Source organism: Octopus bimaculoides, chromosome 30, assembly GCF_046866305.1.
Source record: "Octopus bimaculoides isolate indiv1 chromosome 30, ASM4686630v1, whole genome shotgun sequence".
In the NCBI taxonomy this organism is placed as follows: domain Eukaryota; kingdom Metazoa; phylum Mollusca; class Cephalopoda; order Octopoda; family Octopodidae; genus Octopus; species Octopus bimaculoides.
Genome location: NC_142957.1, coordinates 2347687 through 2369934, shown reverse-complemented (window position 1 = coordinate 2369934; position 22248 = coordinate 2347687). Strand labels below are relative to the sequence as shown.

General features: G+C 35.3%; 2 protein-coding genes across 4 annotated transcripts in view; one reads left to right on the top strand and one right to left on the bottom strand.

Annotated features, from left to right (window-relative positions):
• The window catches only part of LOC106877839 (uncharacterized), a 117060-nt gene extending 96600 nt beyond the window's left edge, over positions 1-20460 (top strand). The window contains exons 24-33 of one of the 3 annotated variants that reach the window (XM_089346147.1): positions 1020-1111; positions 3162-3345; positions 8204-8286; positions 10151-10203; positions 10897-11054; positions 14627-14741; positions 15880-16049; positions 17206-17437; positions 17782-17953; positions 19962-20460. In XM_089346147.1, the coding sequence (XP_089202273.1) occupies positions 1020-1111; positions 3162-3345; positions 8204-8286; positions 10151-10203; positions 10897-11054; positions 14627-14741; positions 15880-16049; positions 17206-17437; positions 17782-17953; positions 19962-20315 (1613 nt within the window). In that variant the 3' untranslated portion in view covers positions 20316-20460. The remainder of the gene's footprint in view (positions 1-1019; positions 1112-3161; positions 3346-8203; positions 8287-10150; positions 10204-10896; positions 11055-14626; positions 14742-15879; positions 16050-17205; positions 17438-17781; positions 17954-19961) is intronic. The other 2 variants (XM_089346146.1, XM_089346148.1) reach the window with 2 other exon arrangements.
• LOC149130124 (uncharacterized) overlaps positions 1-22248 on the bottom strand; it is a 292428-nt gene that overhangs the window by 207349 nt on the left and 62831 nt on the right. The gene's annotated exons all lie outside the window — the stretch shown is intronic.

Below are 22248 nucleotides of genomic sequence, written 5' to 3'. Positions count from 1 at the left end.
CCCTATTCAGAAGGTACCTGAGGGAGCACATCTCCTCATGACCCTCCCAGGAATAATGAGCATAGAATATAGTAGATGGATAGATGTGTACAGAGTGTCTGTACTAAATATTTTTATGTCCCATTATATGAGAGAAAACTTAGTGAATTGATGAACAGTCAATGGCGTTGGAGAGCGTAAATATAATTTTTTAGCTGAAAAAAGCCCAAGAAGCAGGCAAAACAGAAAAAGTCTGAAAGAGATGGCACACCTCATGGAGATCAAATAATGTAGTCAGTACCAAAAAAAAAAAAAAGGGTTTGTACACGTGTTCAGAGAGAGAGACAGGAAATGACTGACGAAAGGAGAGACGAGCAAAAGTGGTTTTATTGGAAGAAGAGTAAACATGAATGGAAAGAGAGAGCAGAAGGGGTGGACATGTGTCTGCGTATGGGAAGTAAATTGTTGCAGTTGGTAGCCGCCAAGCAACCAGCGACAAGTAAAGGGAGGAGGAGGAGGAGGAGGAGAGAGAAGTGAGTGATTTAGAAATACAAAGCAAAATAATGGGTGCAAGAGTGTATGTGTGAGAGCACGTGTGAGCATGGCTGTGTATGTGTGAGTGTATGTGTGTGTGTGTGTGCGTGTGTATATAAATGTGTAGCATAATTTAAATGACATTCCCGGGTTTTATAAGGGACTTCCCTCTGCAACAACACTTACCACTTTCGAATTTCATCCCTTTATTTGACTTGTTCCACAAGTTTCACATTTTTGTGTGAGATCAGAATACTAAAAGAGAAGGGCAACAGATAGCTTTCATGCTTTTCTCAGTTGAATTTGTGACAATTGAAACATTTCTAAATGAATATAAAAATAGGTTTATAGTCTTTGTTAATAATTTGGTTTATATGTCTAACATGTATTGATTCCAACACTAATACGTATACATTTGCTTTACATCAGAAAGAAAATATTTCTTGTTATTGCTATGCATTGCATTATTTGGTTTATAAATACAGATATTTACTTATATTCTGTAGATTACTCGTTATTTCAAAGGAATTTGCAGTGCCAAACATGTTCAAGGATGATTTGCAATGATTCAGATGTGACCAGTTGTCCAGAAACAATGGTAAACTGAAATCTTACTGTTTTCCTGTCCATTAAAATATACTGATAGCCGTCACTCGTAAGCCAGTTGGACTAGGTAGCTTGTAGTATGATTTTGCTAATTGTTTTAGGTGCCTCTGTAGACACTGACACCTTATCGTTCTTCTTATGCATGACTCAATGAGACAACAAGGATGTGACGATCGAAGGGAGAAATGGATGACCATCACTAGGCTGGAAACCATTTTCAGTGGAATACACTGGAACAAAATGAAATGAAGTGCCTTGTTTAAGGACACAACGTTCAACCCTATCCAGGAAACGAACACACGAATTTATGATTGACCTTTCTCCGACAAACATTGCTGTGCTTAGAGTAGGATGTATGAATGCATGTGGTCAGGAATCAACCTGGGATCAAGACTCCTTGCGGAACGACCTATTCTCGCGAGGCTTAGAGTGGGTAGTCGGAAATCGGACAAGGCCCTACCAGCTCGCAAAGATTACAGGGAGTGGATTAATGAATAAGTTAAGAAGCAAATGACAGATTTCCTTTGACTGGTGGCCATAGTAAAAGAGGTTGCATGATAGATGAGGTTACAAAAAGTTGGAGGCGGATTAAATCTTTACTCACAGCAAGTAGTAAAATAAGCACTGCTGGACATAATGGGTGCCGGTCATATTATTTCAACTGGAAATGGTGAAAGCAATACGTTCAAAACAGAGCTAAAACAAATTAGAATTGTCAGGCATATCTCTGAATACACATTCGTACATTGGTGAAAGAGACACAAGCGAAACAATAAAAGACACCGGTAATGACAGATCAATGCTTCACATTAAGTGATATACGGGATTATAGTAGAACAGAGCTTAATTGAAGTGATGGCTGAATTCTGTTCTCTGTTTTATTTTCTGTCCTGCTCTCAGAACTTTCTATTTTCGTGAAGTTCAGTTAGCTTTCATTTCCAATCACTTTATTAGTTTTTTGAAGATGCCAGTCTACTTGTATTATTTGTAGGTTTTAAGCATTATTTTTTATTTCTTAATGCCGTCATCACTCAGTTTGCGAGATCCGGAATTTTTTCTAGTTTAAAAGGAACGAGTTTCCGGTTCAAATTACGGTTAGATATAGTATCAGTATCTTTTATAGGCACAAGATTGGCTGTGTGGTAAGAAGCTTGCTTCCCAACCACATGGTTCCGGGTTCAGTCCTACTACGTGGCATCTTGGGCAAGCGTCTTCAATTAAAGCATCGGGCCGACCAAAGCTTTGTGAGTGGATATATATATATATATATATATATATATATATATATATATATATATATATATATATATATATCAATGTGTGCGTCTTTGTGTCTGTGTTTGTCCCCATCACCGCTTGACAACCCTGCTGGTGTGTTTATGTCCTCGGCTATAGAGATCGATAGAATAAGCACCAGGTTTAAAACAATAAGTAGCGGGGTCGATTCATTTCTACTAAAAAATCAAGGTTGTATCTCAACATGTCTGCAATCTAATGATTGAAACAGGTAAAAGATAAAAGGTATCTTTATTTCTAACTTCGTGGTGTATTAGTTTCTCAACTTGGTCAGTTTTACACACGTGATTTTTGGTAAATTTTGCATGAAAATTTCACCGTCTGCATTCCACGATTAACAAGAAATTCTAGCGAAATGATACATATTTGTTGGGATTATTTGACCTATTTTAAGTTTGATGGTGAGTGACAGAGTGAAGTGGTGTTAGTGTAGACAGTGATTCGAAGGCCGCATCTACATGTGATCAGAAAGCTTTTGATTCTGTAAGTATTCAAAACATTATTTGTAATTGATAAATAGCAATAAATTTTACGGAGGATTAATTATGCTGTTAGCTTTCAACACCTTGACGAGTTGTTTTCGGTTTAATTTGCTGTTTTTGGATAATTCATAAGCAATGATTAAACTTACTTGCACGGTAAACATCCCCAGATTTGTTGTTTCTGTTGTTGTTGCCGTAGCCGTTACTAGTCGTTCTTGTAAATATTGTAGTTGTAGTATATCATTTTCATATCTATTATTACAGCCTGTATGCCGGTTCACATTATCAACGAACGGTGTTACACTGAAAACTGAAAAGTCCTGCAGCACATACAGGAAATGTGTTCAAGCTATGAGAGACAATACCGCTGCATGCGATAAATGGCCCAGTGGCACTTCTTGTGCTGGTTGTTGCGTCGGAACCTTATGTAACGAGAATGATTTCATTGGTAAGTGCTATTTATTGTTTAATATAACACGAACTGGTTTATTGAAATTGATAGTTAATTAGAAAATTGTATAATAGTTAAAATATGGGTAGATATTTTGATGTGTGTATACGTGTGTGCATGTGTGTATATATGTGTGTATACACATGCAGCCGTGCATACACAAACACAGACACACATACGTATCTATATGTACATATGTGTTCATGTATTGGTCCTTCAATCGTTTTAGGTCCATAATACACACATGCACCTACATTAATGAAATATTTTGATCCCACCTTTTTCTGAACCAGAATGAAATGGAAGACGGCTGGTATTTACATAAATGGCACTTAGCTGCATGCATACAAGGCGACAAAATACAAAACAGAAACCAAGTACACTAATACACTTACCTCGGATGACAACATAGCAGAAATGATCAGAGAGACAAAAACAACACGAAAACAAGACTACAAAACATGCTGAAGAAGAAATGGAGAGAAAACTTACTCGTAGCCTGATAGAGTCTAAATAAAAGCCTACAATGAGTCAAAAGCTTGGGAGTAGGAACTGAAACTGAAAGACTAATTCTGGCAGTTCAAGACTAATGTCTGACTCCTAACGACTATAAAAGCAAAATAATGAAAACAGACCCTAAGACCAAATGCAGAATTTGCAGCTAAGATTTCTACGAGATACACTTTTAATCACACAGGTCTGTTAATGTCTATCACCACATCTCCCCATTTGAGATTGTCTTTCGCTGGAAGGGAATAATTCTTTTCACACCACCTTTCCCTTTTAGAGATTTACTTCTCTCGGAGGCTTAATATTTTTTCATTTTGGGACCACTTCCAACAATTCTGTACCTTACGTTTTCTTTTCCTTGTACGACGATTTCATGCGAAGTCTGCACATCAAAGATATCGTAGAGAACTGCATTGAGTACTTCTTTCCTTGTATCTCTTTCTTTTCAGCTGATTTTGGTGTCTTTTATGTTCCCATTTCAAATTGTTCACCATCTACGCCATTTTACTGATCCGTTTGATTATTTCGTCGTCTTCCCAAACTTCTTTTCCATTTCTTTACATTCAAAATCTTCATCCATTTTCGGCCAGTAAGCATAACTCCTCATAAGTGACTTCACCTTATAAATTCCTGGATGTCCAGTGTGGAATTCCTATAACATTCGATTTTTCAGTGAGACAGGCATCATGATGTTCAGTGCACACGTAAGCACATTATCCTATATCAAGTACAAGTTCTAAACTGTGTTACGTCCAGCGACACGTAGTTTTTTGTTTCTTCTCATCTCACTACTTATTCATTTTCATGATAAATTCGTCCGTCTCAGCCTTCATTTCTATTTCCTCCGATCTGACAGGCAATTCACGCACAACGTTGCACAATATAATATATATTTCATTTTTGGATGTTTAGCGCCGCTATCACTGCGTCTTCTACTGGTTCACTGTATTTTGGTACTGACCTCGACAAACCATCTGCATATCCCACTCATAATTCAGTATGATCATTCCTAAACACTGCAAACTGTTGGCTGTATGTGTGGGAATACACTTTTTTGATCCATAGATCGACAATAATGGGCAGTGGTCTGTTTACAAACGGAAACTTTCTCCATGTATAAATTTATGGACTTTTTTTTACCGCAGATATGATGGTTAATGCTTCCTTCTGTATTTCACTCAAACTTTTCTCAGCCGGCAATAAGGAACGCGAAGCATAAGCTACGGCTTTCAACTATTATCTTCATATTGGTGTAAAATCACAGATTCGATACCGCTTTTTCTAGCGTCTGATGCTATTACTATTTCTAAATTCGGGTCAAAATGTGATAATGACAATTCCAACGTTAAGATGTTTTAAATGGTTTTCAAACGATCTTTGGCACTTGTCCGACCAGTTCCACTTGGCGTCTTTTTTTAACAAGTTATTCAAGGGTGCTCTCAAATCGTGCATATTCGGTATGTATACCTGGTAGCAATTTCCGAACCCCCAGAATTCATGCAACGTTGTAATGTTTCACGGAGGAGGCATATTTTATTGCACTCACCCTTAACGGGTCTGTTCTACGTCCAATTTCATCGATAATCTGCCTTAGTTTATTTTTGGTATAAACAATTCACACTTTTCCTCGCCGAGCTGAAATCTATTTTCTTCTCTTTTTTCGAAGACGTGTTAACATGCTCAGTATGCTCACCACAAGATTCATCAAGATTCGCTCTTTATGATTTGTTGCGAAGGTAAACTATTGTGAAATCCGGACCTACGAGCTGTGTCCTTAACTTGTTGGAAAAAACATGGTGCCACCTTTATGCCAAAAGGAAGTCGATTGAATTCATACAATTTTTTATGGGTATTTATCGTTAGTAATTTCGAGCATTCCTCATTAACCTGTACCAGCAGGTATGCTTCAGAGAGGTCAAACTTTGAAATAGAATTTTCTTCCATTCAACTTCACGAGAATTTCCTCCGAAACTGGTAACGGGTAATAAATATGGCACCAAACATTAATTTAACCCTGTTGATAAATCAGCACGTACATGGATTTGATTTTTTTTCTTTACATAAACTGTAGGGGACTCCCATTCAGCATAATCATTTTTTCAATAACTCCAGCTTTTCAAGTCTATGCAATTCTTTGTTGACTTATTTCAACGCTGTGAAAGGTACAGTCTTTTTTCGATTAAATAACGATATATTGTTTTCTTTTACTTGAAACTTCGCTTCTGTTTTGGCGCAAAGACTTAATTCATGAGCAAAATCTTCTGGGAAAGTCTTTTTTAATTATTTTTTTAATTCTCCAATGCCTTATTTGTACTGGCAGAAAAACCGTTCACGTGTTTATAAAAACAAAATTAAAAAGACGTTCCACGAGTTAAATAAATCCATTCAGTTGTTCCAAATGTATTTGTCGTATTATGCAACAGAAAAAATATTGCTTTTAAGGATTTTCCTCGAAATTTAACATCACTTTAAAAATGCGATTTTTTCTTTAAGTATCACACGCAATTTTCGAAGTTTCTTTCAAACAAGCTTTTCTGATTTTTCTGTACATATCTACGCTAATTATCGTGATATCACTACCCGTACTCAATCGTAACTTAATATTCACATTATTCACTTTCCTGAACACAAATTTTATTTTCTGAACCTCACTTAGATTTTTTGCTGACAATACTTTCTTGCCAGAATTTTTTTTCTTTTTGTTTTGCTCTACAATGAGATTTTGTGTCCGATTTTTTTCCGCACTCTAAAGATTTTAGATTTTTAAAAGGGCAGTTACATTTAAAATGTAAGCTGCCGTGCTCATAGTATGGAATTGGTCTTCACATTTGTCACTCTTTCTTCTTATCCGTTACAGGTCAACACGTATGAATATGAGAGCAATCTTTTCCTTCAATTTTATCCGCGTCATGTCTTAAATTTATACTAATTTTAGAGGGATTCTTCCGCAACTGCCTCTAGAATTACATTTTGACCCTGTTCTAATTTTTTGTTTTAATATCCAGGAACGTATATCTACATCTTTGCTTGGAATTAGCCCTTGAAAAAAAATCAAACATTTCAAAATGTCCGGGGGTTAATTCATTTAAATTGAAATTTTCACCCCTCTGTTTAGAACTTCAGCATTGGAGACATCATCTATTTTTACCAAATTTAAACACTGCCACCGAGAACTGAACATGGAACGTCTTTTATTGTAAACTTTAGATAACATGTTAATTGTTTCATCGAAACAAATCTCATCTGATGTTTTCGGTAAAAAATAAATTGCAATAATTTTCTTGTTTGGCAAGGGATAACATTCCTAAAAATTGTCGCACGTTTTTCTTGTCAATCCAGCAACTACATATTCTTTGAAGATTCCTATGTATCTTCCAAAATATGCAGAGAAAATAAAATAATACCTTGTCGATTAAAAACTATCTCTCCAATCAAGATTTTCACGGCGTCCGGCGTAAATACCCCTGATGTACTTTCAAACTTCCTCAACATTAATTCCAGGAACTGTTCTTGTTGTTGTTGTTGTTGATGCTGCTATTGCTGTTGCAACTGCACCACGTGGGACAACAAATACTCCATGTTTACCATTTTTCCTTTGGTTTCGTACCAAAATTTCGAACGCTCTATGGAAGCTTCGAATATCTCGTAGCCATATTTGGTTGCGGATATATGATTTTAACGAGGCGGGGGTAAAGCAATGCAGTCACAGACATAAATTCCGACTAGCAACACACGAGACTCCAACTCCTCTTTCAACGAGACTCTTTATATGAATTCGACGAGTCCACCTTTTAATCACACAGCGTGTTAATGTCTATCACCATAACAGGGCATGAAAACAAAAGTACCCTGATGGGTGCAACATACAAAGAATTAGATTGGGAAATGTAAATAAAGATTGGATGAATAACGTTGGTGTCATTCAGGATTAAATCGGTTAGGATATAATTTCCAGTGTTGCAAGAAAAACATTTTGTATTGAGAAATATTAGGTATATATAAAAAAAACTATATTGTACTTACGAAATGCTACAGAAATTTAAAAATCGGTGTTAGAGGAATATAACATAACATGAGTGGTGTAATTTATTCTACGATAATGTTTTCTAGAAGTAGTTCAGAGAAAAATTAACATTGGTATCATTTAGGATTAAATTGATTGGAATATGATTTCCAGTGTTCGAAGAAAAAGTATTTGGTATTTCCATATATTAGATATATAAAAAAATATGTAGTATTTCTAAGTGTATATGTGATAACGTCAAATGTATTTTTATATATGTATGAATATTTTATATCTGTCTCATTTATAAACGCAGCGATTATCTTCTATATCTTTCCATAGGCTGGACCAAATCCTTTGTATTTCATTTGGCCTTTAAAAAGTTCAACGAATATAAAATCACTACTGTGAACATATCAAGAGCTGTGAGTAGAGTTCTCTCTCTCTCTTTTTGCCGCACAGTCAAACACATACGCATATATATATATATATATATATATATATATATATATATATATATATATATATATATATATATATATATATATATATATATATATATATATATATATATATATATATATATATATATATATATATATATATATATATATATATATATATATATATACATATATAAAATTTCAGAATGAGATGAAAATCCAAGGCTGGACTCCTCATTCACATAATCATCGAACCTGGAGCTTAACTATAGTATGTCTATAGTACTTACAGCATAATAACCTCTCCCTCTCTATGTGTATATATATGCGTATGAATTTATTATTTTACATTGGATATATTCTGCGGCGAACTGGACAACTCCTTAGTACGCCAGCCATGATCTTTAGCGGTATTTCGTCCGTTTTTCCGTTTTGAATTCAAATCCTAGCCCGGCCAATTCTGCCTTTCATTCTTTCGGAGTCTATAACGTGAGTACCAGTTAAGCACGGGGGTCAATTTAATCGCTTTAAGTACTCATGGGTAAGATTATTTAAAAGAATGTACCCCTCTGCCAGGCTATGTTGAGCCAGTTTGGTTGCGTAGGCTCATCAAGCCAGAATGACCTAAAGATGAAATTCACGGCTTCCACAACAGACCGTGTTTGGTAGAGAGAATATGCTTAGACTTTTATTTTGCAGTGTACATATACCCTTCTCTCTCTCTCTCTCTCTCTCTAAATATATTTATATATATATATATATATATATATATATATATATATATATGTGTGTGTGTGTGTGTGTCTGTGTGTGTGTGTGGAGGTGCAATGGCCCAGCGGTTAGAGCAGCGGACTCGTGGTCATAGGATCGCGGTTTCGATTTCCAGACCGGGAATTGTGAGTGTTTATTAAGCGAAAACACCTAAAGCTCTACGAGGCTCCGGCAGGGGATGGTGGCGAACCCTGCTGTACTCTTTCACCACAACTTTCTCTCATTCTTTCTGTTGTACCTGTATTTCAAAGGGCCAGCCTTGTCACACTGTGTCAGGTTTTAAACCCCTGAGAACTATGTTAAGGGTACACGTGTCTGTTGAGTGCTCAGCCACTTGCACGTTAATTTCACGAGCAGGCTGTTCCGTTGATCGGATTAACTGGAATCCTCGACGCTGTAAGCGACGGAGTGCCAACAACAACAACATTATATATATATATATATATATATATATATATATATATATATATATATATATATATATATATATATATATATACATGTGTGCGTGTGTGTATGGATATGTGTATATGAATGAGTGCATACATGCTCATATATGTTTGTGTGTGTATGTGCATGTACATATGCATGTTTGTTTGAGTGTGTACGTATGTAGACGTTATGAATACAGGAGGTTTTATGTCTGTGTGTAGTGAGAATATGGTTACGTGTATTTTTATCTCTTTTCATTTTTTTCTTTTTTTTGTACCTATTAGAGTAACTTCCCTTTTATTCAACGGCTTTTCTTAGCGTCTATTGCCATTCATAGCCGACGAGAATGCATCGTAGCTCTTCGCTCCGAGATGCGAAACTCCGAGTGCTATAACGACAACTTACTATTTGTCCTACATTTTACATATATAAATAAACCACTATTTACTTAGTATCGAGGTCTCATTCTTTTGTTGTCACTTATTATTATTATTATTATTATTATTATTATTATTATTATTATTAATATTATTATTATTATTATTATTATTATTATTATTATTATTATTATTATTATTATTATTATTATTATTATTATTATTATTATATAATTCATATTTGTATATACATCTCGCTTTTGCAGATGGAGCATGAGTTATTAAACGTGACGGGAATATTCAGAGTTGAATATTGTGGGTAAGCAAAAACTTCTGCGATATTTATTCCGATTTTGTTTTAAACATTCCATTTTGTCGTATGTATTATCTCACAATAATCAACAATGCTGTACTTGTGACCCACAATATACGAATTGATACATTCAATGAAATGATTATGTTTTATCAGTGTTTGATTTTACAAATGGCAAACAAACGCATTTAAAGATACAGAAAGAGCTATATATATATATAGCTATAAACAGTTTCATTGTTCTCTTTCCCAGGACTTAAGTCGCTATTTTACGTGTGCAGTGAGAATAATGAAAATATTTAATGTCAATCTTTGTATCCTACATAATGTTAATATACTTTAAGAATGTCATAACTTATTATTTATTTTGGCCGGATTCAAACCTTGGTCGCAGTAACAAAGTTTACCCGCCACACTTCTCGACGTGTTGGACGCATTCTAGGCCACTGTCTACAATCCAGTTGTCAATGTGTGACAACTGGATTGTAGAGAACAATGAAACTGTTTATAGCCACTGAAGTGATAAGTTCATAGACACAAGTAAGATAAATAATACCATTTCATAGTCATTAATACACAGTAGTTTAAATACTATATTCCTTTACTCCCATCCTCTCTGTGGTCATTCCATTAATATATACCCTTCACATTTTCCCTATGTTTCCATTTATCTATCTAACTGCATATATTTTATTACAGATTCGACCACAATAAAATAATATATACTATGTACTGTAGTGTACTTAGCAAAATAACTGACGATCAACTACGACGCAACATCTCTCGCGTTTTGACCAAATCCCAGGCATTGCATGACTTAGGAGTCCAGCAAAGTCACATGAAATTGGTTGATGAAAGTAAGTATCGTGTTTCTTATTGATTTTATCACCATTGTCATCATAACTGGTTTTATCCTCTCCATTACCATCGTTTTCGGCGTTGTCGTCATTGTCAACCACAGTAGGTGATTTCATAGGACACGCGAACACTTTACAATTATAGAAGAGATGGCATTTGAACCAACTCTAAACGACATTTATTTAGCTGTGAATAAGCTGAATAACAATAAGTCGCTAGGGTGTGAATGAATCTGTGCAGATGTCTGGAAATATGGGGGTGACAAAATGTTTGAACTCTTAAATATATTAATTTGTCACTGTTGGAGACATGAGAAAGTGCATCAAGACTGGATTGATGCCACTTTTGTCTCCTTGTATAAATCGGGGCCGAAGGATCTGTGTGGAAGGTTTTGCGAGATTTCGCTTTTGTCTGTGGTTGGAAAGGTTCTTGCCAGCATTTTGTTAGAACATTTAAATACCTTTATAGTTCCAAATATAGTGTCTGAGTCTGAGTGTAGTTTTCGTTCCTCCAGGGGCACAGCTGATTGTATCTTTACTGCCAGACAATTACAAGAAAAGTGCATTGAACAGAATCTTGCTCTATACCATTGCTTTGTTGATTTGAGAAAAGCATTCGATACTGTTAGTCGAAATGCTCTGTGGCTAACTCTAAGAAAAATAGTTTGCCCCGAAAAATTTGTAATCATGATCAGGGCTTTGCAACAAGATATGAAAGTCATAGTTAACTTTGGTTTGGTGGTAGGCTCTCTGAATCTTTTGCTGTGGAAAATGGAGTAAAGCAAGGAGACCTTGATGCACCCACTCTCTTTGCAATATACTTTGCTGTTGTGTTGTTACATCATTATCAAAACTCTGAGCAGGGTATTTACATAAACTATCGAGCCACAGGGAATGTTTTTAATCTAACCAGACGGAAATTCAAAACGAAGGTTTTACTTCACTCATTAGGGAACTGTTATACGCTGACGATTGCCTTCTTGCCATTCATTCTGAAACAGGTCTGCAATATCTTGTATCTGCATTTGACTCAGCTTGTAATGATTTTGGCTTGACTATCAACTTGACAAAAACAATTGTAATGCATCAACCTGCGAGTGGTATTGTTTGTAACCAATCTAAAATTTTTGTTAAGGGCAAGTTACTTGAGGTTGTCGATTTGTTCATCTACCTTGGAAGCTCTGTTCAAAATTTTGGAAATCTTGATACAGAAATACAACTGCGAATTCAAAGGGTAGCAAAAATATGTGATGGCTTAGAGTCACGCGTTTGGTGCCAGCGACATATAAATAAGCTGGCTCTTTACAAATCATTTGTCTTACCATCTCTCTTGTATTCCTGTGAAACATGGACTTGTTATAAAAGGCATTTCAAATTGTTAAAGCAATTCCATCAAAAATACCTTCATCTGCAGGTATCCCCTCAATTAAAGCTATGATTTTGAGGAACCAAATGAGATGGTGTGGCCATATTGTTCGAATGGCATATGAACGCAAGCCGAAACAGCTGTTTTATGGTGAGCTTGCTGAGAGGAAACGCTATCGGTGTAAAACCTAAAAAAAGATTTAAGGGCGGCATACGGACTATTATGAAGTCACTTGGAATGGATGTATAGAAGACATAAAAACCCATGCTTCGGATCGAGTTGGGTGGCGACCAAAAGTGTGGAGTGAAGTGAAAGCATTTGAAGAGGCCAGGATAAGGCATGCAAGACTCAGCGATCGAGAAGTTAAATAACAATGACTTATTTGTGTGCACTGTCTGTGACAGACCATGCCTGTATTTTGTTGGCCTCAAATCCCATCAGCGAACCCATGGAAAACGAACCTTCACTAACTATTCTGCCAATATGTTTGTGCACACCTTTGAATGTAATGTGTGCCAGAATGTTTGCAAATCTAACGGAGGCCTCAAAATACATTTTAAGGTCCACAAAGATCAGAACTTATCTGCAGCTGTTGGTGGTCCAAATTTGACGTGAAATCTGTGTGGGTGTCTTTTCAGAACATACATTCTCCGGTTTAAAAAGCGACATCAGGGGTGGTTAAACTCTGCATAAGGAGTAGAAAACCACCATATATATATATATAATATAGATTTTCCGCTGATACATATCTTTTATCTTTTCATTGTTTCTATCATTAGAATGCGGGCATGCTGGGTCGCCGCCTTCAGGAATTTGTAGTCGAATGTATTTACCACAGTTATTGTTATCTATATATATATATACATGAGCGCGCGTGTGTGTGTGTGTGTGTCAAAATAAGCAACAGGATATCCAGAGGTGATGCAGTACGACCGTTTCAAGCGGCTGCATTTAATTTTCAAATGCGATCATTACATTAATTTAATTGCAGGGCTATCCTCAGCTGCATAAATAAATAAATAAATAGAGTGTTTTAATCAGTCGGACACATTAATATAATTTTACTTAAATACTCTAAATAGAGTAGGAAGATAGACAAATTCCATACTGCTGGTACTTCAACTTAGAAGTTTCTAAGACTTTACGAACACTTTTTTGTTTCCTGCTCAGTCAACAATTGATGAAGAGATTTTTTTTCGTGTTACTTGTCTTGTTTTCCATTTGTTTCTTTTATTGTTCGCAAGATAGTTCGTATTACATATTTTCGTATTTCGTATATATGTTGTTTTCGTATTTCATGATTTTATATGCCGTGGTGTCCAGTGCCCATATATGCATGTATATACAAATATATGCATGTACATATATATGTGTATGTATGCATATACATATATTATATGGTGATGCTATTAAGTTAGACATGGCCTGGACCAATCTTTAGTCGAAACATATTTAAGTTTATATATATATATATATATATATATATATATATAGTTTTCATTTTATAACCAATTTTATCGGAGTTTAGATTTAGCTTCTCTTCTAAACGCTTTGACATGCAGTTGTAAGCCTTCTGAAAGATTCTTGGTATTGTGGTGAAAAGGAAGATAATAGAAGTGCGGTATGTTGACAAATGAATTGTGTGTTGCGTTGCAAATCTGTATCAGCTTCGTGGGTCATCTGTAAATATATTTTTCTTTACACATTGTTATTTCTGGTGGTATTGACCAGGACTTTTGATTCTCAGTTACATTCTCAAAACAGATGAGCTCAAAGTTTCTCCAAATTATGCATTTCTTAACCAGAAAAATCAGACTCATCTCATCTTTCTTTTATCAGTATTTACCTTTTACAATGATTGCCTATATGTCTCTGCCATACACACCCGTATTTTGTACATATCTCAGTATGGAAGTAAATATTTCTGTCCTTACATATCATGGAAAGTTCATGGTGAACCACTTTCGAGTTAATTGTTTAATAGATCGTTGCTAAGGTCACGCGTGTCTTGCCTTAAAGAGAATAATATTTCTAAAATGTCCGATCTAAACTATTTTGAATAGCTTTGTTAGCGTAAGTGTATATCTCTCTCCATATATGTTTGCAACACGTCAAAACTATTGTCCTCAAATCCGGTCACAACTATTTATTTACAACAACGACTACTACTGACTTCTCTGATATCCATGTTTTGTTTCTTCTTCAGTGGTTTGTGATGAAAGCACAACATCAGCTAACAATCGAACTTTCTATTGGCCAATGACAAAAATAGGAACTACTGCAGAGATCCCATGTCATGCACATGTAGCAACAAGATACTGGTTGGTTTATTTTGATTTATTTCTACTCAAATTTTGAAGCTTTTCAGCGCCATCCTATTGTGAGAGAACGTTACTTGGTAGCGTAAATAACAGCTAGATGGATTAACACGATAGAATTAAATGTCTATCGGTTGCAATCTCTTCTCCCAGCATTTTTACTTTTTATACATTATTTGATATAATTTAGCCTTTTCCTAACAACCTAGATTTGCTTTGTCGCCAATATTATTTTAAGCTTTCATTTCATTCGTTTTTATGTTCTGAGTTCAAATTCCACCAGGGTCGACTTTGTCTTTCATCATTTCGGGTTCGATAAAATAAGTATCAATTGAACAATGGTGTTTATGTAATCGAATTACGCCCCCGTCCAAAATAGCTGGCCTTGTGCCAAAATTTGAAATAAATATTATACAAAGATTTAAAGATTCTTGTAAGTCCTAGAATTTCACAAGATAATTGTAGGGAAGAAGGCACATACCCAGATACAGCCAATAGAATCTATCGGTGATTCTGATGGTTTCAGGCTAATATTATTTACTCAGTTTTATGATTACTGTAGAGCTATACATCTTGCTAGTATATGTTGGTCATCCTGGGATTTGATTCATCACAGACTTTGTAACACGATCAGCCTTCTGTCATTTCTACCACATCATTCCACTAGCTAAACATCTAAATCGTTCCTCCCAGAGGCTGACTTTTATGTATAAAGACAAGGTCAAGTGATAGAATTATTCAAATTTGTGCATGTATAGGAAAATAGATGCAAATTTATTGCTGCCGCTGTCGCTACTTGAACTAACAACCTGGTTCTTTAATATTGCATCACCTATACCATTCCAACGTATCTTGTATTAAATAATCAAAATCAACACATAATAAATAAAAGCAGATGCAGGAATATTGTTTTTATCTGAACTCTAGTTAGAAAATATTTGACATTAGTTTTGAAGATAGGGGATGAGGAGTAAATAATAGATTTTTCCCTAAATTGCATTGCACCATTTATCCTTCTTTCATTAAATTATGAGTTCAAATCACGACCAGATCGAATGTTTCTTATATTCCTCTGAGATTGATAAAATTACTCTTACAATGAAAATACATGACTGACAATATTTTACATTTATTTTTTCAGTTCACCAAGAACGGTGGAACATATAAAAATGGCATCAAGCCAATATACGATATCACCAAAGTGTTCACCGTTTACTGGTATCTGGCAAGATCCAGATATGTCACAATGTTACAATACAGAGTGGATCACTCGACAACTAAAGGACATCGCAAGAAAAAACATTGATAAAGGTAAGCGAGAAGGTGTTTTTGACGGACTTTTACACTAGTGGAATTAGCAAAGTAGCAGAAGAAGTATATGTTTGTGAGTTCTTTCTGTCTATTTCACTATCCCCTCTCTGTGTGTGTGGTGGGGGAGCGTGTGTGTATTTGTAATTAAAATGAATAACCAATATGTAATGTGCCGTATCCTCCCTTTTGACGTCTACAGCAATGTATCCATCTCGTCCAACAGAAAATCATTTGACTCACTTATGGAAACGTTATGACAGAATGTGTAACTTAGGAGAGTTGATTTTTTTCCTTATAGCCTTAAAACTACATCTTCCTTAACTTTCTGTAGAGAGGCTGAGTAGATAAAGGAGCAGAAAAAACAACATGTCTCTTTCTATACATTACGTTAGATTGGTGGGTATAGAATATTTTAAGCTTCAACCAAGCAGTTTACATAGCTGTTTGTCACAGAATATGAACAGTTTATCTCACTCAAATGTTATTATGGCACTGTAAAATGGAAGAGAGTTTTCATGTGTACGGAGTATATGATTATTTCATTTTTTAATTAGGCCTTTATGAAAACTTAGCAATATTAATTCTTAAATTAGGCAGTGAGCTGGCAGAATCTTTAGCACGCCAGACAAATTGCTTGGCGGTATTTCAGCTGTCTTTATATTCCGAGTTCAAATTCTGCCAAGGTTCACTTTGCCTTTCATCATTTTTGTGTCGATAAGATAAACGCTAACTGAGCACTGGGGTCAATGAAATCACATTAGCCCCTTCACCGAAACTGCTGGTTATTTGGTAGGTAATAATGACTATTTATGATGGCTGGTGTGTCAGCTCATTGGTTGTCAATGGCATTATGTACAGCCCCAACAACCACTACCATCACCAAATGTCTGTGTTACTCAACTATAAAGGTCCCCATAGTACTGTACAGCTCGCCCACTGTTGCAGTTAATGTTACAGACCAGGAGATACTAAGGATGTATAACAATGAGTATACAACTAATAAACCGAACTTTAGCAATCTGTGCTATTTAGAGTCGGAGTTGTTAATTAACTTCCGGTGATTCATTAATTGTTATGTGACACTTAATTTGTATCTTATATTTCTACTAAAGCGACTGTAATTCCCTTAAATTTCATATTATATTTTCCATTGCAGGAAATATCGACAATATTTCGAAAGAGATCTTAGATATATCGCAAAAGTCAGTGTATTTCAAAGAAGAACATATTGTCTTGACTGTAGAAATTCTTGAGAAAATGGTGCCGTTGATATCGAAAGTGTCCGCCAATATAACACTAGGCAATGTACTTCGTTGTATCAGCAATTTGATAAACATTCCAGAGGAGGATTTGGCTGGGGCAGAAGAAGAGAAGAGAAGTGCCAACAGGTAATATACACATCGCTTTTGATAGTAGTAGAAGTAGTAGTAGTAGTAGTAGTAGTAGTAGTAGTAGTAGTAGTAGTAGTAGAAGAAGAAGAAGAAGAAGAAGAAGAAGAAGAAGAAGAAGAAGAAGAAGAAGAAAATCAATAGATCTTGCGGTCATATTTGCAGTGACATAAATAATAAAAGCTGCAGCATCAACGCTAACATAGTAACAACAGAAGTATTAGAAGCAACAGTAGCATGCAAAAATGTGTTAATTAAAATAATTAGTGTAATTACACCTAAAGCTAATTACATATTCGAAACACATTGTTAATTGAAAGTCGTTTTCTTGATTTTTTAAACAGATTGCTGGACATTATAGAATCAATCCCAGAAAAGATTCCACTGGAAGAGAAGCAAGTCACAGCTATATATTCTAATCTTGGTATTGGTGTTGCCAAAGTGAATAGGGACGCTTTCGATGGTCTTTTCTATGGTGTTTCATACGGAACTAATGAAACAGAAGGAAGCACAATGGTACAAAACGATCTCATGATTACTCTCTTGTTAACCGTTTGTTATGAACACCCAAGTTCATAAATACATTAGAATGGAATATAATTACGTTTATTGTCATATAAAATAGCTATTGAACCTATATAATGTGATACGGCTTACAGTTCAAATGTAAAAGACAAGACGTCTATCAATCTATCCATCTATCTATAAGATCGATCGATATAACTGTCTACAAGAGGTGCAAAAAAGTTCATTGGTTGTAGGGATTCGCGAAAGGCCTGGTTGGAAGCCCAGTCTTTCAGGTTCTTTTACAAGGCTTGGTAAAATAGAATCACGGCAATAAGTGCGTGAATTTAATAGGGGAATATGTCGAATAGAATTATGTTCTGTATTTTCTTTTACCCAAAGCCAAGGACTTTTCAGCCATCACCATCTGTATAATATGTATACATACCTGTATACATACATGTATACATACATATATATGCATACATGTATATATATATATATATATATATATATATATACATATATATATATATATATATATATATATATATATATATATATATATATATATATATATATATATATATATAGAGAGAGAGAGAGAGAGAGAGAGAGAGAGAGAGAGGAAGTAATTAAGATTCAGTTGAATTAGGTACTTAAGTTAAAGCACCATGTCAGTCCGGTATTATCCGCACAGGTCGAAATGTGGTGAATAAAATCTAAATAAGCAACAGGATGTAAAGTAGCAGCGCAGTGCGACTCTGAAACAACAATTTTGGAGTGGTATGGGACACCGTGGTGGTGATAGGCTTGTAATTCATTTCCAATTTATCTACCTTCTTATCATCAAAAAAAATTTAAGACTACAAGACTGCGTTTATTGAGAATAAAGAGCAATGTCAGTTGACAGTTCATAGCGGGCTGCTGGTTATAAAGTTCATACCTTGTTCTTCTCTGAGATATCCTTGCCACAATAATGGCAACATGAAATTCTTTCATCCTCTAACTCTGATAAATTATTTAAGAAAAAAATGTTATTAATATATCTTCTCTGTTGAAAATCCATATTTCTTGCAGCCAAAGATAGCGCTGTATTTAAATTGAATTTAAGTACCTAATTTACGGATTGTATTGTTCAATTAAATGGATCTGCTTGAAACGGGTGTACTGCACTACTACTTGACGTCCTGTTGCTTATTTTAATTTCGTATATATATATATATATATATATATATATATATATATATATATATATATATACATACATATATATATATATATATATATATATATATATATATATATATATATGTATATATATATATACATATATATATATATATATATATATATATATATATATATACATACATATATATATATGTATACATACAAATATATATCTTTATATGTACGTATGTGTATATATGTATGTATATGTATATATCAACCAGATTAAATAAATGAGCAATATAACAAAATAATTAGAACTTAGATTAATACAAATGATTGCATTATATTTTATTATTTGCTTCATCAGAAAAATATACAAATTTTGTGCATGTTTCAGCTATATACATTATCATGTGTAATTCTATGTAGCTAAGGGATTATACGTATGTATTTGGTTGTATCGATGCGTGCTTGGTACAAAACGTTTCAGGAATAAATAGAAACTTAAGTCATTGGTTGAAAACAATAAGATAAACAGACTTTTGTACAAAATACTTCAGTTTTCATGCCACTGCGATCCCACGACAAGAACCGATTGAGGCAGAGAGTAGGAAATTACTGAATAGACCAATAATTAGTTGACCGACGTAGAAACCCCAATGGTTCCTTCATATGCGATAATGGTAGTGTATGATACTGGTAGGTTTAGATATTATGTTACTTGCAATGTTGTAGACGTGTAGTGGTTGTAGAAGAAGAGGTTACAACAATAATAGCAGCAACAATTGTAGCAGTGTTATTTATTCTTTATTAATTTCTATTTATCTTTCTTTTTTTCCACCAGATAAATCGCTCACCAAATCCCGATCAACAAGAAGTAGATGTAAAGAATATGGCATCTATTTCCTTACCAAGGAGTTTATTAAAACATCTGAAAGACGAAGAAAGGGCATCCATTTCACGAATAACCTTTTTCTCCATGCGGGACGATAAGCTATACAGGGTATGGAACACAAACGAAATTTTTCATCATCTTGTTGAGAAAAGAATGTTTGAATTCATTGATACTTTTTCTGATAACGGTAGAAACAATAACGCAACTGCCAATGTTTACGTGTGTGTACACATCTCTATGTCAGAGTATGTGTATGAACCACTTATTACACATATCCAAACTCAGGAGGGGCACTTGTTTTGAGTTTTGTTTAGGGTAGACTTCTCTTAAGAAACTTAGGGTATTAAAAACACAGAAATACCATCAGCGAATCCTCAGACATCGGTGTTCCAGCTTCATTAGTCCGCTACAGAGTGATGAACACCCCAGGCATGTATATTATCAATCTTTTCCCGTGGCAGAAATGGTTTTCAAGAAAAAAAGGACCCCGCTTGTATGACGGTGACGCATCGTTTTCTTGTTTTTGTCATCGGACTGCGGTCATGCTGGGGCACTGCATTGAATGGTTTTGTTAAACGAATCAACTGCGATACTAATATCTTCCAAGCGTGATACGTATTCTAGCAAATTGTTTTGCCGAACCGCTAGATTACGGAAATGTAAACAAACTAACACAGGCTGTCAAGCTTTGGTGGGGGTCAAACATAACCGCACTTACATTTACAAACATAGAAATACATACATGCATGCGTATGTGCGTGTGTGTGTGTGTGTGTGTGTGTGTGTGTGTGTGTGTGTGTCTATGTCTCTATGTCTGTGTGTGTACATGACAATTCTGTACATACAGTTTTCGTCCAGTCAAATTGATTCGTCAAATCGATTTGTCAAATGGGTTCTCAATGACTCCTGTGCCCCACCATCACTTCCACCTTCTTGATCCACTTCTCTCTCTCTCTCTCTTTCATCTCCCCCACACTCCATACTGACATTAACTATCAGCCACACTACCTTTGTTCATTACTTAAACAACCTCTTGCCTCACCTTTACCACCTGTCACTCTCTTTACCCACAGGTTTCTTTCCCCGTGTTCCACCGTCTGGATACCCTCATATACTTACCTTCTTGTACCTTGATGATACATCTAGACACCTCGTTACCACCGTTTATATCTTTCTTTTACCTACTGTCACCTACACTCATTTGAAGCGGTGTAGCACTGCATCTCCTCTCTTTTCAGACATTTGTGCTTTACCCTCCATCATAATTTAACCTTCAGCAACTGGTATAAAGGCAACCACTGCCATTTTCGCAAATATATTTTAGTATAGACTCGAGCATACCAAATCCTTGTGAGTGGATACTTTAAACGCAAACTGGACAAAGGTCGTAGGATCAAAAGGCCAACACCATGACTGCTCCTCATTGCTCTGTGAACACTGTAAAGGCTGTGGCATGGACAGCATCAACGGACACTTCAAGGAAGTGATCAGTAGGAAGCGATGCACTATGCATTCTATCTGCCCATCCAAACGCCGAAAATTCATCTCCACATATTTGAACAGGACCTTAGGCTCAATTCAGACGGCTAATGACTAGTGAGAGCTGCTGCTGAAAGGCCATATGTGTGACAGCAGCATATGGCACCTGGCCATACCACCGGAAAGAGTCAGAAGGAGTTGTTCGAAAATTTCTACAATTCACCAACCCTAATTTCTGATCTCCTAATCACCCTAATTGCCATCACATAGATTACTAAATGTGGGTGGGGGGCGTTGGGAAAAACACCAACTAGTCTACCTGTAATAGCAAGGCTTATCTAGTGGTCAGGATCAAGGAGATTTTCAAAAATATTTCCAGAAACCCCCTGAAAAACGCCTGCGCCAGGTTCCGGAGCTGTCTCGAGGACACTTTTATTTTGGAAAGATTTCGTCTTTTCTCTTCCTCTAATGTAAATTTTCAGATTTTGCCCAAACACCATATATATATATATATATATATATATATATATATATATATATATATATATATATATATATATATATACATATAGTTTTTGTATTTGGTTTTGCAAGAAATTGTGTGTTGAAGCAAAGTTTGTCGTGTATATGGAGTGTCGTCTCATACATACACGCGCACACACACACACACACGCACACACGCACACACACACACACACACATATATATATAAACATCTACACTCACAAGCAAATTTCAGAACAATTTATCAATCGGA